The following is a 15,244-nucleotide window of genomic DNA, read 5'->3' on the forward strand; positions in this document are numbered from 1 at the left end:
TTAAGGGACAGAAATCCTGTCCCAGGGTTGTTTCTGGTGTTGAACGTGAGGTCATAGGCGGTTAAATGTGGGCTATAAAGGGATATCAATAGAATATTTGTCATATTTACCCTGGTTATTATTTGGGGGTTAAGTGACGGCTTTAAGCAGCCCCCAATGAGGAAACACTGAGGCAAGAAGAGGGGGAGGGAAAAGTCGGAGGGACTTTCGGTGTTTTTGAGACTCCGTAAACCTCCGTAAACCAAAGGCGGAGGGTGACAGAAAACAAGAGTGAACTAAACACCATTTTATGTAAAAATATGACACATTGTAGAAGATTCATTTTCAGACCGTTTGTCGTTTCCATCGATACTGTAAATATACCTCAATTCCCATTAATTAAATTAATCTGAAGTCTGCTACAGATTTATTTAATGATCAAACTAAAGCAATACATTTAAAAAAACAGTATAAATGTGACAATCCATAAATGCTCTTTTGAATCCAAAGTTAGATTTTTAGATTCATTTTTACTAAGTAATGGGTTTTTTGAGTCCTTCGTGCATTGATGTTCTTGTGTTCTGTGTCACCCAGCAGAGGCTCGTTATAAGTCCTCGTACCGGAGAGTCACTCAACTCTTCCTCCTACCTCTTCCTCCTTCCTCGCTTCTTTTCACCATTTCTTATTTTCCCCACCCCTAAATGCCTCTCTTCTGCAAGCTTCCTTTGAAGAGAGGAAATCTGCACTCTTGCACAAGCAGCAGCAGCAGGCCGGGGATGAAGTGATTCACAGTATGGAGAGAGAGAGAGAGAGAGAGAGAGAGAGAGAGATAGAGAGAGGCTGAGGAGGGTTACACCTCTGCACTGTTTCCTCTCTCATCTGTTCTTCTCAATCTCCTTGGTGTCGCCTGCTCTCCTGCCGTCCGTCTGTCTTCTTCCTCTACTGGTCCATTGTTACTGTGATGGATCTCAGGACTGTTGTGACCTTCTCAACTCTTTTATTCGTTGTTGCTGGTAAGTGGACATTACTTTTGGGAGGTACAAAATATTGGAAAAAAAAAACCCCAGCAGAACTGGGGTAATAAACTGGTTTGGTGAAGACGACCAGGTCTGAAAAGAGCTGAATATTGTTACAATAATAAAGTGTAAAACTAGCAGAAAGAGGCTTTCACTAAGACAACTCCAAAAGCTCAAAGTTACTTGAATGCATCCGGGAACGTGATCAATGAGACGGACGTGAGGGAAAACAAGGAGCTAAACATCTGACCATTGTCACATGGGGAAAGTTACATTCCACTTTCTCAGATAATGAAAATGTTGCCACATAACGGCAGCTTTAATGTGCATCTCCCTGTGGAACGCTCCCACTGAGGGGCCTGTTGTGAGCGCTCATGCCAGCCTGTGATGCTAGCTTGATGCTAGCTTGATGCTAGCCCATCGCTAAGCCAACGTAAGCCTACCGCTGTTGGTCGACTCTCATGTGAATTCTGGCTAAACGTGTTCTCGTGTGGGGCTCCCACTCCCGCTGACGTCGCTTACACGGTTACCTGCGGAAAAATGATCACGTCACAATATGTCGTGGGCGGGATTCATTACCCGTGGTGCATAATATGCAAATAAGAACCCTGCGTTATGTGTAAAGCACCTCTAGTTATGAGGTTAGAGGTGAGGTACGGATGGATGGGGGTCTGAGCGTGCTGCTTCCATCTGAACCGTAAACATTGTTCCTCAGTTTAGGGGACCATTTGGGCCCGTGGCTCAGGCGGGACCGAGCGGTCCCACTCCTCGCTCTACCAATGAGAGGACTTAAAAGCATGCATCACACCTGTGCTTTCCCTGCTGAGTCAGGTCAGCTTGTCTGATTTAGAGCGTGAGCGACTCACGCTTCGAGGCGCTGCATCAAACGTGTGCCGGCCGCATCTTTCAGCTGGATGACTTGTAACATCAAATGTGACCCTAATGTATACCAGACCTTCAGGGGGGACCTGGGTAAAATGATGGTCACCGTGACAACCATCCACTGAAAGGAAATCCAGTCTACATTCCCATAGACCTCAGCGCTGTGTTTTGACATGTGAATCTGATACCATCATCAAACTCAATAAATCCTCATCACTGCTTCATAAAACAACATGTTCCAACACAGTTGTGTTTTTTCTAATATTGCATTTCCTTCTGTGCTTCTGTTCAAATGGACGGATTGGGCCGCGTCGCCGTGGAGACAGCTGCTCATCAGCTGCTACGAGTGAAGGGGCATCACTGGGACATAGTAATGATAATCGTGTTCAACTAGATTACACGATAAGGACTGCAGAAAGTCTCTCACAGTCCTACTTTAATATTAACTTGGTTAATTATTCATTCTATATATGAAGCAATAGAATTGAGCCTATACTTTTGACTTGAATGGAAACTCAACAACGGATCCTCTGGGACACAATGCTGCAGCAAAATGGTTTCAAATGAGTTGGGTAATTTAATCCTCGCGTTTAATCTGATTTGTAGATGGTCTAGAAAATCTTAAATGCGTACATTCGTATCATGAAATACTTTTCTTTAAGAGCTACGGGATCAGTTACCACCAAGCAGCTCTCTGTCCGCAGTGGGCCACAAAATCTACACATTTACAGATCTGCCAAAATAATCATTTCAATGCAAACAGATTTTTGGAGTTTAACATTTTTTCTTCATCAGATTTACAAATGTGGTTACGCTCTCACATATTTACAAACCTCTGTGCTCCAATGAAAGTCTCATAATATCTGAACTACTGTGTAACAAATCCGGCCATTTAAAAACAACTCTGTTTTCTCTGTATTCTGTAATCTTCAGATAACTAGTACATTAAATACTCAAAAGTCTAGGAAACAAAATCTACCATCTCAAGCCATATTTGAAATGTAAAGAAATTTTGGGATAAATACGCTTTTGATATATTCTAATGAGTTACCGAGTTTGTTACTTTACAAAAAATGAAATATACATTACCTTGACACGCATTAGCAGCTGTACATAACCAGTTAGGCGATTTTCACATTCAGATATTACACAAAAAAATATTCATGTTTATGATTACGTGAAATGCATGAATAACTTAAAATATTCCTGATTTTATTACAATATAACAAATTGGACATAATGTAATTCCCGCATTTTTAATGTGCTCATAACGATAATTAATAACAATATAATTTACTGTTAAGTTATGAAGGGTAATCCTGCTTCATAATGACACTTTTCCGATACTCGCAATACTGAGGTACTTTAGTAATTGCAATTCAATATTCCCTAATGGAAGATTTCTGCTTTTGGGTAAAAAAAAATTCCTAGTATTTCAGCGACACATTTAGAGGTTCTAGACTTTTGTTAGATATTATCCTCACTAAAGGTTAAATTGTTGATCTCTTTTGTTTCCAACAATAAGCTAACCAGTTTTTTAACATGTCTGTTTCACTTGTTTGAAGTGCAGATAGTATTTAGTGGCTCAAGTAATTTACTAGTAGTAGTAATTTCATGATGATAAAAAATGTCCCTAGATTACAGAATGCTTTTCTGTGTTGAGAATTTTATATTATGTAAACATATCGAACACGGCAAGAAAATCACACACACAATTTACAATATACAGAAAACATATCAGAGTGATTGAGGTGAGTTTGTTGAATGTTGAAATAAAGCTCAGCCCCAAATACTTCCAGTAAGAAAAGTCGACAACTTTCTTTATCCAAACTACAAGCTGTTTTCCGACGGCGGAGGGGTACGTAATTACGCAGACGGTTTCAGTTCTGTTTGCACAGCTTTGAAATCCACGCCACTGAGAACCGGCGGAGCTAAATAGAAACCCGGCTGTGTGCGTGTACACGGCGTCAAAGTGACATTTAAGAAAGAGCAACGACTGTGCAATCTACGGTTTGAAAATAGTTTCTTTGGTATGAACTAAATATCTGCATCGCCACAAACCCAATTGGATAAATAAGAACATTCGCAGCTGGTTGGACGTTTGACATTTGTGTTGTATCGTTTCCTTCACCATGCTGATTAGGGTGACAATGTAAAAGGTAAAAAAAGGTCTAACTAGGACGAGCTCCAAATGCCCTAAACCGGCCTCAATATGATTATTATCTGTAACCAATGAATGGGTCCATGGCGGTCAGAGCGGGTTGATGTAAGGTTATCATTGGCTAGAGGTCGGACTTAGCAGATTCAGTTCCAATCTCACTGCGTCATCATTAGGACATATCATTTGTCATTCAAAGACGTACGCAACACTCACTTATTTAATTACATTAGATGGAATATAGCTGACGCTTTTATCCAAAGTGAATTACAATAAGTGCATTTCAACCATAAAAATACAAACCCAGAAGAACAAGAAAAAAGAAAGCGCAATTTCATTAAATACGCCGATTTACAGCATGTTATAAAGAAGAGCCATTATAAGTACAAATGAAGTGTTACAATTTGCATTAAATTAAAATCTGATGATTTAACAATTTAAGTTCTAATGAAAACAAAAGTAATATATCAAAAATAATGGGCATAACCTCAAAAGGATGACACATGTCGGTAGTAAAATGATGTGTGGCACTTAAAATGAATGAAAGTCTGTTACATTCATGCAAAAGAGTTTGTTTGTATATGTGGTGTCTGCTGTAACGTCTCAGCACCGACAACACCAGAAGGACGGCTGAAGGCTATTGATTGCACAGGAGCCTTTTGCTTTTAACTCACTAATCTGCATGGTCTGTGTGAGGCCCTACTTGACTTCAGGACTAAAGCAGACTATCACAGGGAGGTTCAAAGCTCGTGTCTGTTCGTTCCTGTAAAAGGTGGAAATCTTGGAAACGCCTCACAGATTTATTGTGTCAATTTAACAAAATGCTATGCAATTCCCTACAACAGCTGGTCACTGTAGTACTTAGCAACACTGTAAAAAAATATCCTAATTTTACGGAAAATAACTTCTATCTTCACAATAGTTTTTCTGTTAATTTATTAAACGACTGAGCAGCTGCATTACATTTTATTTAAAAATTATTATTTAAAAATTATGTACAAAAAGATATTATCTGTAAATGAACAGTCCAACTGTAATTTTAAGTATGCCAAACAAAACCCGTAATATTAAGGTAAAATAACTTAATTCAAATGATGTGCGAGAACCATACATTTTCCTTAACAATTTTACAGAGAAACACATTTATTTTTTAGATTATTCCTGTAGTGTTACAATGAAACACTTAATTTTACGGGTTTTGTTTGGCAGCCGCTGCTGCCAGTCATTTGACCTTTTTTTTAACCTTTTTTTTTACATTGAAACATTACAGAGACATAAATAAATAATGTGTACTCTGAGTGATGGGTTACTCCAAAGGGATTTTTTGTGGCAGCATGGCGTGTGTGAAAATAATCTACAGTCCTTGTTTTTGATCAAAATGCACTTTTTTCTTGTTCTTCTGGGTTTGTATTTTTATGATTGAAATGCACTTATTGTAAGTTGCTTTGGATAAAAGCGTCAGCTAAATTATATGTAATGTAATTAATTACGTAACTGTTAAGTACAGTGAAAGGCCGTGTTTAAATGACAGATGATATGTCCTAATGATGACGTAGTGAGATTGAAACTATACTACAGGAAAAAACTATAAAATAAATCCACAATACTCCACAGGGTTTCTTTATGGTTTCGTGTGTACATAAGATTGCGTGAAAATAATCTACAGTCCTTGTTTTCACGGTGACGAGGTAACATCGTGGCTCACTGATGTGTTTTTCATCCTTTTCGAGCTTTATGGCACAAATTAGATAACATTACAACAAACAATACTCTGGGCTTCAAACTCTGGGCAGAGGCCACAAACTATTTCATTATGAATAATATTATATTTCCTCACCTTTGCTACATGACCATCCGATCTCATGTTATATAAAATAAAAGCTCAGCAAGCAGCAACTGGATGCATAAAAACTGCAAATTGACTTATTTGAAGGTATTGTTGCGCCCCGTGCCAGAACGAGGTCCGTCATCAAAATAATTTCATATACATATTTATATATATATTTCAATCATAGTCAAAGGATGTTTATTTGTGACCAAACAGACTGAAGTCACAAATTGAATCGCATAAATATTGTATTGACCAAATAGAGACCTAAAGTGTGTCACCCACCAGCCTGGAACCAGTTAGCTATAACGTGAATAACACTAAAAATCTCTCGCCTGTATCGCGCTATCTATGTCCTTCTTGTTTTCACACACCCATCCAACACATTCAGCTCCGGGAGACCGTGACCGGCTCCGCCATACCTCAGCAAGCCACACCCCCTAACCCATTTCCGACCTTACGACCGTGATTCCCTTTTATGGTGTTTTAGCAGTCAGCTTCCTGTGCTCTCAACCATCGCGCAACACATGTAATGACTAAGAGGAAAAACAGTTTAAGGTGGAATTCTGTAACATTTTTGTTCCTTCGCAGAACTTCAACTTCTTTGGTCCAGGGATGTTTTAAGCCAACTGGAGAAATTAAATTCATAACCTAGGAACATGTTGTAATTATACTTTAATTGTATCTACTATAATACATGGACTTGAATCTACTTTCTATAAACATAAACATAAAGGCTCAGGCTTAAGGAGGCATTTGGGTTCAGTATCTCACCAAAGGACACTCAGGCATCCAGACTGGAAGAGCCGGGTATCGAAAGGCCAATCATATCCTTAGATTCTCTCATTTGATGGTGAGCGAGGACAGAGTGATACTGTTCTTCGCGTGAATGGACCTTTTGGATGTGTGTTCTCCAGACTAACTGTTCCTTGTCTTCCAAAACAGACCAAACATCAAATGTTGGGAAAAACACTTCACACCCGTCTCCCTTAACCACTCAGACCGACAGCACCAGCAGGAACTATTCCGGCCCCATTACTCGACCATCCACTGCCAGCCCCACCTCCAACACGATCAGCCCTCCACCTGCCCCGGCTCTCCTCACGATCGAAAAATGTGAAGGAGCAGATACCCTGATCCTCCATCACTCCTCCAGCTCCACCTCGGCCGTTTGTCAAGGCAGTGCAAAGAGCATTGAGAGTCTTCGGGGTATTGTGTGTGGAAGCCAGGCAGGCTGTAAAGACAAACGTCATTCTGACATCACAAAAGAAGGAGCAGTGAAGAGGACCAGCTGTGAGACACTGAAGGTCCAGAGCACAGGTCGGTCAGTTGTCTGTGTGCCGCTGTGTGTGAGTGACCGAATGTCCTTTTGTGGACTGACCTCTACGCAGCCTTTAGGAGGCTGACATGACGCAGTGCATCACGTCAGGATGTGTGGACTGTACACCAATTGCAGCCGATACAAGCAATTTGGAGTAAAGTGTCTTGACCAAGGACACATTAAAGTGAGAGGAGTTGGGGATTGACCACTGAGCCCCGGCCCTCCTTACTTCCAGTTGGGATCTCTGAACACCGCTGATGATGACGAGTCAATAGCAAACCAGAGAGTTTGTCGCCCCCCCCCCCCACAGAGACCAGCGTCTATCATAAGGCTCAGATCAAGCTGTTCAGTCACAGGGCTGCCAATTGTCAGGCTTTGACCCATAGATTTTGTAAACGACTCATCACATCACATGCTCTCAAGCCAACCCCTCGGAAAAGTCATTTAAAAAGTATACCGTGTATGTCTACGTGGATACTTACTTTAAATGAGCACAACAGCTGAATTACACGGCAGGTTAATGTTTAGAGTAAAAGATGAAACTATCTATAATAGACAGCAGGATGAAGCTCAGCTATACCTTGAAACTGACTTGAAATCACCTTTTTATAAAACAGGCTTAGTGACTGGGTTATAATGTCAGTGTTATTAATGTCTCAGATGAATGTACTTTTGCACAATGGATGGAATCATAAATGACGTCGGGAGATTTTCTGTTTAGTAATTCCTATTTCTATAATATCCTTTATCTAATTTTAGTTGGAAGGAGGACTTTCACCTCAATTAAATCTCACAAGTAAGCAGAAATATCTAAAAAGAGACAACTGGTACAGATTCTTATAAAGGCACATTTCTCCCGGTGGGATAGTGGTGTAAATAAAGCGCTTTATTTTCTTTCTTCCTTTCAATTTTCTTAAGTGCAGAAGCCTCTGAAGGCGTGTGCAGATTAGCGGCACCGCGCTTGCACTAAAGTGCACAACGTTAATCTGTCAATGTGTTTTTGTGTGTTTGTCCAGTTGATGAGGACCTCCAAAATGTACAGGGGCAACTGCATGCCTACAAAGTGGTGACAGCGTTACTGTGCTGTGTGCTTCTGGTCCTGCTACTGATCCGCTTCACTAGGCCCACAGTCAAAGTCCTGCAGAAGAGACGTGAGTACACACACACACACACACACACACACACACACACACACACACACACACACACACACACACACACACACACACACACACACACACACACACAAACAAACAGATGCATATGCATAGGTTACATGTTGGTATGCAATCAGTGCTTACTGACCTGAAAACTCTTATATTTTCAGATTAAGACATGTCAGATTAAAGATTATGTCCAAGAAGGGACTGTTGTATTTAAATCCAACGGATTCTGTCAGCCTGACACAATGGAACAGACTGTATGGGTGTGGTGCTGATGCAAGATGCCAAGCATTCCTCCAACCAGAGTCCAGAGAAAGAGAAAAAAAAAGAAAACACAAATCTAAGTCCCAACTATTGTAACTTTGATTCATGACACCCAGCACTGACAGAAGAAGCTGATTTACTGTATACATTTCCGGGATTGATTGATGGGCTTCACCACGTCACAGAGACGAGTGTTCACTGCTAAAGCTGACTAAGAGAAGCGTTTACTGGTCCTTTGGATACCTCGGCAGTAGTTACATACATATTTAGGGATTGTCTTTTTGTGTTATTTTCAGTATCAGACAGGAGACAGAATCGCTGGATCGGACCAACACAGAGTCACAGTGGTGAGGCCCCCCCCCCCCCCCCCACACACACACACACACACACACACACATACACACACAAGAGATTTGTTGACGATAAAAAAAATCTTTCATCTGCTTTGTCTCTGTCAAGTGTCTTATCATCGAGGAAAAACTGCAGTAAGAACCAATGACGCAGAGAACAGGCTGTCCTACCCGGGTAACTCACACAAACATATACACAAAGCAACAGTTGGCCCACAGCAGTGATTCTATTGCTTTGAACCTGTCTGCTTCCCCTGTGTGTCGTCCAATCAGCTCTGGAGCGGCTGGCGGTGTTTGACAGCGGAGAGCCGTCATCCAACAGGAACAGCGATTATAACTTCTGACGTGTATCCTCTTCTTGTATCATCATCTTCATCATCATCATCATCATCATCCATACGTGGACTAAAAATGCATCATCACATTAGACATTTTTTGGAACTGTTTGTTATTGAAATGTACTTTTCAAGATCAAGTAACGTTTTTTACGGAACTATAATCAGTTTTCTACTACAAATCATCAGGATGTACCACCATGTATTGTGTCTAAACTGCATTTACATTCCATTTTTAATAAATGACTGATTCCTACTAAAGTTATGCTCAGACGTGATCATTAAATACAATTGTTTTGGGGTTGTTAAGAAGGGTATTTTTACATATAGCTAGGCTAGCAGTTTCCTTGTTCTTTGAACATTTGTGCTAAGCTAACAAAACTTTGAGCTTCCAATTACGTAACAAAAAACTATTAACTATAAAACTATATTGATTAAAGAAAACCTGATTAGATTCACTGATTTTGTAACATAAGTCATTCTCTGTTGTTGAATCTTTTTTTCTTTTCTGTATAGTTTTCTAGGTTGTGTTTGACCTGATTTGTTGTTTTGGAAGTAGGTGAATGGAAAATGTTGTAGATTTTGGCGTGACACACTGAGAGGAGAGAATGAGAGACGAAGGTGGTTACAAAGTGCAGAAATGTGGTTTCCTCTTCCGTTGATACAACTTCCTGTTTGTGTTATTTCTGGCGTATCATTCCCCATCTATTCTATTCCAACACTCTCTTTCTTGTTGTTTTCTGTTTTTTTTAATCCATCATCAATGTTTTTTCATCTGTTTCTTGTCTTCTCTTTTGTCAACTCTCAATTAGACAATGTGACTCATCTCCATGCATGTTTGTGAGGGACCAGGGTACGCATGAACATGGGACAGCGGGTAAAGTGGGAACTTTAGTGGGACTTTATTCACCCAAGATATTTATAAGGTAGGATGTGTAACAAAATCAAACTGAGTGACAACTCAGAATAACTTAATAAACGCAACATACTTGGACCCCCCCTGACTTATCTCCAAACTGCAGGTTTATACTATGCTGGCCAGTCCCCCGCTAAGTTGTAGGGTGTGAAGACATTCCTCCTCTGTAGGTCTGATGTGAAGGCTTCTCACAACCAACTGTCCAATTAACCAATGGACCTGTGATGCAGCTGCTCAGTCGTTTGCCAGGAGCACGATCGGCTGGAACCCACTGACAGGAAAATCTAAAACTCTTAATCAAGACTAACTCACATTTGTCTGCGTGCACTCGAACAAATGAAGATTCCCAATTCAAATAGTGATACGGCGCCATCCTCACCGCCCGTGGTTAGTTGCAGCCACCACAGTGTTAATCTGGTATCAATCCATCCATCCCTTTATTTCATGGTTTACTGTGGTTCACCTGCCCACTAAAAACAAGCTCACTAACCCAGATTCATCAATCTCTCACAAAACAGGCGTATTTCGGTGTGTGTGTGTGTGTGTGTGTGTTTGTGTGTCCATCTGTGTATGAGTGGGAGTATTTTGCCTCGTCCTCTTCTGGTCAGGTCACGATACGAGATGATAATCTGGCCTCATTGCAAATGTCCCATCCAGAAACAATGACAGATGACAGCAGATTACAGCAACAGATTATCTAGCAGGGGATTGATTTTGGAGGACAGAAATTATGGGAGTGAGGGGAGAAAGATGAAAGTGTGAGTGTGTGACAGATTCACACAGATAAAGACATGTCAAGTTATTGTGGAAAGATGAACACAGCCAGAAGGAGACACTTGGACGTGATGGGGATGTTACATTTCTGCAGTTTCTACCCTTTAACTCAAAAGGAAAGAAACGAATCATAGGGTTACTTCTGAATAACAAATGTGTAAACATTGAATATTATCATACATTTCATATTCGTATATCCTCAAAAGGTGAGCGGCACTGTGACTCAGTGGTCGAACTTAGTCGTCTGGCTCTGTCGTCCATGTCGATGTGTCCTTAAGACTCTTAACCCCCAAATTGCTCCCGTAGCAGTGTGTGAATGACGTTGTATGAAAGTTGGTTATTCCTGTTGGGCGGGGGGCCCCTTGTACAGGAGCCCCTGCCGTCTGAGCACCGATGGCTGTGAATGAAGACTTGTCTTACGTTTTAAGGTGATATCGATGCCGCACTGAACAAAAACACCACAACAGCAACACCGAAAAGAAAAAGAACAATCAAAAATGAGTATACATTGAAAAATTTCAACACCAAGGTCAGAAGTCACAAGTCCGTTACCAGCCCGCTCGTGCTCCCGAGCCGCCATATGACAGCCTGGTCAGTGGCCTTGATGCTCTATTTGGACGTATCTGTGGCAGGAATGACAAACACACTTTCATTGTGTGCCGTGTGAAGCCAAAAGCCAGCATTGCCGATTTTATGTTGTAAAACAGACTATTTATTAGTCAAAGCATGAACTTTTCTTAAATTTGACCAATTTGTTTTAATGCCTCAATCAAAAACAATGAAAATTCCCAACCACCCCAAACATGCTGCTGTCTTTGTGCCTGTGAGTGTGTGTGGGTGTGCATGTCGAGGGACTGAGGGGGTGGGCGGGCCTTGGTAACATGCTCTTTATACAAGCTCAGTCGGTCCAGTTGCAGCAGCTGTCGCCTCCGACAAGCAACCGTTCTGTAAACCACTGGTTTATTGACTAATGTAGCTGAGCAAACCCTACCTACATATATGTGACATTTGCTGCTAGTGCATTTAGAAAGCAGAACTAACATTACTGGTACATGAGAGCCAGCTAATGTAGAGTAAAAGCATCGAATGGACATAATAACAGACTTATTTGCGTGTTAATGTGTTGGTCAATGGTCACCATGTGCAGGCTATTTAAATGCTATGTATTTTGCTTTATGGAGGATGCAAGGAAAGCGGAAGGAGAGAGACAAAACAGGAATTTGACTTTATGAAAGAATATTCATAAAAGTGAAAACACTTAGTATTTACATTCACATGACAGATGTGCATGTTAAAAGAATTGTGGATTAAAAACTGAAATGATAATCTCAAACGGCAGCAGTGGATATTTTGGTGTTAGAGGGCTATCGGCAGATTGTGAGGGGGAAACCCTGCAGGAAGATCAGGTACAGAGCAGTTTGGTTTTATTGTGCATTTCCATTTACTTTTTATTCACACATAAAGTGTGCTTATAAAATGTAAAAGAATATGTCATGGTGATTATTCATAGTGCTTTGATTGTTACAATAATTACATTACATTTCAATATTAAATAGGAAAGTGCCTCTCACACTCTCAAGGACACAAAAGGGAAGGTGAAAAATAAAAAGATAATAAAAACTATATAGGGCTGGCTCAGATTCATAGTTGGGGCTGGCTCAGGTTAATAGATGAGGCTGGCTCAGGTTAATAGATGGGGCTGGCTCAGATTTATAGTTAGGGCTGGCTGAGGTTAATAGTTAGGGCTGGCTCAGATTTATAGTTAGGGCTGGCTGAGGTTAATAGTTAGGGCTGGCTCAGATTTATAGTTAGGGCTGGCTGAGGTTAATAGATGGGGCTGGCTCAGGTTAATAGTTGGGGCTTGCTCAGGTTAATAGTTAGGGCTGGCTCAGATTTATAGTTAGGGCTGGCTCAGGTTAATAGATGGGGCTGGCTCAGGTTAATAGTTGGGGCTTGCTCAGGTTAATAGATGGGTTTGGCTCAGGTTAATAGATGGGATTGGCTCAGGTTAATAGATGGGTTTGGCTCAGGTTAATAGATGGGGTTGGCTCAGGTTAATAGATGGGGTTGGCTCAGGTTAATAGATGGGGCTGGCTCAGGTTAATAGTTGGGGCTTGCTCAGGTTAATAGATGGGTTTGGCTCAGGTTAATAGATGGGATTGGCTCAGGTTAATAGATGGGTTTGGCTCAGGTTAATAGATGGGGTTGGCTCAGGTTAATAGATGGGGTTGGCTCAGGTTAATAGATGGGGCTGGCTCAGGTTAATAGTTGGGGCTTGCTCAGGTTAATAGATGGGTTTGGCTCAGATTAATAGATGGGATTGGCTCAGGTTAATAGATGGGTTTGGCTCAGGTTAATAGATGGGGTTGGCTCAGGTTAATAGATGGGGTTGGCTCAGGTTAGCCTAGACCAGCCCTTAGAAAAGCTGCTATAGGACTAGATCACCAGGGGACTTCCTGGGACACACCAAGCTCCTCTCTCCTCTTCTATAGCATTGCAAGCTGTTGTGTTTATCTTATGATTGAAGAAAAGGTATTCAACCACTCTATCCAATTGGTGGCAATCTTGTTCCAACTAAAAACAATTGAATGTATATTGAAAATGTCTGTATGGAAAGGAACAAAACTAGCAAAATGACAGTAGTGTGTTTCTGAAACATCTGCTGTCTATCAAAATATCTCTGCCAGGTTCACCCATTAGCCAATCTAGGTCCTTCACATTTAGAATATGTGCAACATTTAGTAAAGTATTCAGTTATTTGCTATTCAACAATAATTCCCATTACATCTTGATACAATCTAATGTAAAGTAACGCAGAGATAGACCACTGCTAAACCAATGAAGACTGTATTAAAATATGGAATGCAGTTTTAATAGGTGGAGGTTTGATTAATTACATTTTGATTGTTGTTTTTTATATTTTTATTTCCTCTGTTAAGCTCCCCTCTTTATCGGATCCATTGTCCTTTAAGCCCCTTCTGCTGCTCCATTAGCACTCTCACCATGCAGACAAACACACACACACACATATGCAGAGACTGGGTGGGGGTAGTTATCAATTACAGCAAAGTGTCATTTCTCTGTAGATTAAACAACCTACCTCAGGACTAAAGATTTTAATCCTGTGACAATCAGGACTAAGAAGCTCCATTTATTCACTATTTGCTACTATTTTTGCACTGAATATGAAGTAACACAGAGGACTAATATGTATGTGTATATGTAAACAGAATTTGCAATGGGCAGGGTGACAGGGATGCATTTTGTCAATACTTTACTTCCGTAATTACTTAAAAATGTGATCTCTTCAATTATAAAACTATAGAAATATGGTCATCATTCATTCAACGCTGCCATCACATATATATCATGTGACAGCAAAGACAGTAATGGGATTTGTTTTGTTTGTCAACTTTCTTGTCGGACTGCTCAGGCAGGCATTCAGCTTTAACAATAAAGGTTGGAATTTCACAGTATTGTACTGTGTGTGAGTCTGTAGGACTGCACACACAACATACACATTTAGTTCATGTGGCATTATAGTCGTTGGGTTATTGGGAAAGCCACTATAACACAAACGGACACACACAGACACACACACACACATAATTAAGTGTTAGGAACAGCATTTACTTTTAAAGGAGTGACCTTGTCTTTGGCAAAATACTTAAAGATATCATCAGAGAGGGATCAGAGGGGACGGTTGAGAAACGAGAGAGCCAGCAAAACCTATAAGAAAAAATACAAGAGACGTAAAAAAGGAGAGGGGGAGAGGACATAACTGAGAGGGAGAGGATTACTTTGCTTTTTAGACAAATAAATCTGTATTGTGTGAATCTGGCACAGGGAGGGAGGGCAGAGAGAGAGAGAGAGAGAGAGAGAGAGAGAGAGAGATGTTTATAGCATCAGCAGACCATCAAAGAACACCAAGAGAGACAAAAATGTCTTCTTTTTTTTTCAATAGATAAGTAATATTTGTAGGTGAATATTGTTTTATTTCCTGTTAGTAGCAATGATGCGGCTCTGAGAGAAGACAAAGGGAACCACCTGCTGCAAAAATGCCTTGAGGAAAAGATGTATTGTGGAGCTAAGGGACAGACACAAGCGGGTAAACGGGTTTGTGTGTGTGTGTGTGTGTTTGTAAAGCAGACTTTGATTTTTGTGTGTAATGTAGAATCGTATAGATCTGTAATGTGTCATCTAACATATCAGGAGTGATTGTTGTCTTCTGGGAACATAACTCACATGTGTCATTTGT

The 15,244-nt window shown here is 40.6% G+C and overlaps 1 protein-coding gene across 1 annotated transcript; it reads left to right on the forward strand.

The window, feature by feature from the left end:
* The first annotated feature begins 807 nt into the window (after positions 1–807).
* Positions 808–9,540, forward strand: LOC119217835 (uncharacterized). Its single transcript, XM_037471802.2, has 6 exons — positions 808–992; positions 6,809–7,183; positions 8,201–8,335; positions 8,908–8,958; positions 9,071–9,136; positions 9,235–9,540. The coding sequence occupies exons 1-6, from the start codon at positions 941–943 to the stop codon at positions 9,303–9,305; spliced, it is 750 nt and encodes a 249-aa protein (XP_037327699.1). The 5' UTR covers positions 808–940; the 3' UTR covers positions 9,306–9,540.
* Positions 9,541–15,244: the final 5,704 nt, after the last annotated feature.

The sequence above is a fragment of the Pungitius pungitius genome, chromosome 9 (assembly GCF_949316345.1).
Source record: "Pungitius pungitius chromosome 9, fPunPun2.1, whole genome shotgun sequence".
Lineage (NCBI taxonomy): Eukaryota > Metazoa > Chordata > Actinopteri > Perciformes > Gasterosteidae > Pungitius > Pungitius pungitius.

Bases quoted from the DNA above. Each gene is read 5' to 3' on its own strand.
- LOC119217835 (XM_037471802.2), top strand. From the start codon at position 941: ATGGATCTCAGGACTGTTGTGACCTTCTCAACTCTTTTATTCGTTGTT. The intron at 993-6,808 runs GTAAGTGGACAT...CTTCCAAAACAG, and splicing joins TCTTTTATTCGTTGTTGCTG to ACCAAACATCAAATGTTGGG. The intron at 8,959-9,070 runs GTGAGGCCCCCC...GTCTCTGTCAAG, and splicing joins ACCAACACAGAGTCACAGTG to TGTCTTATCATCGAGGAAAA.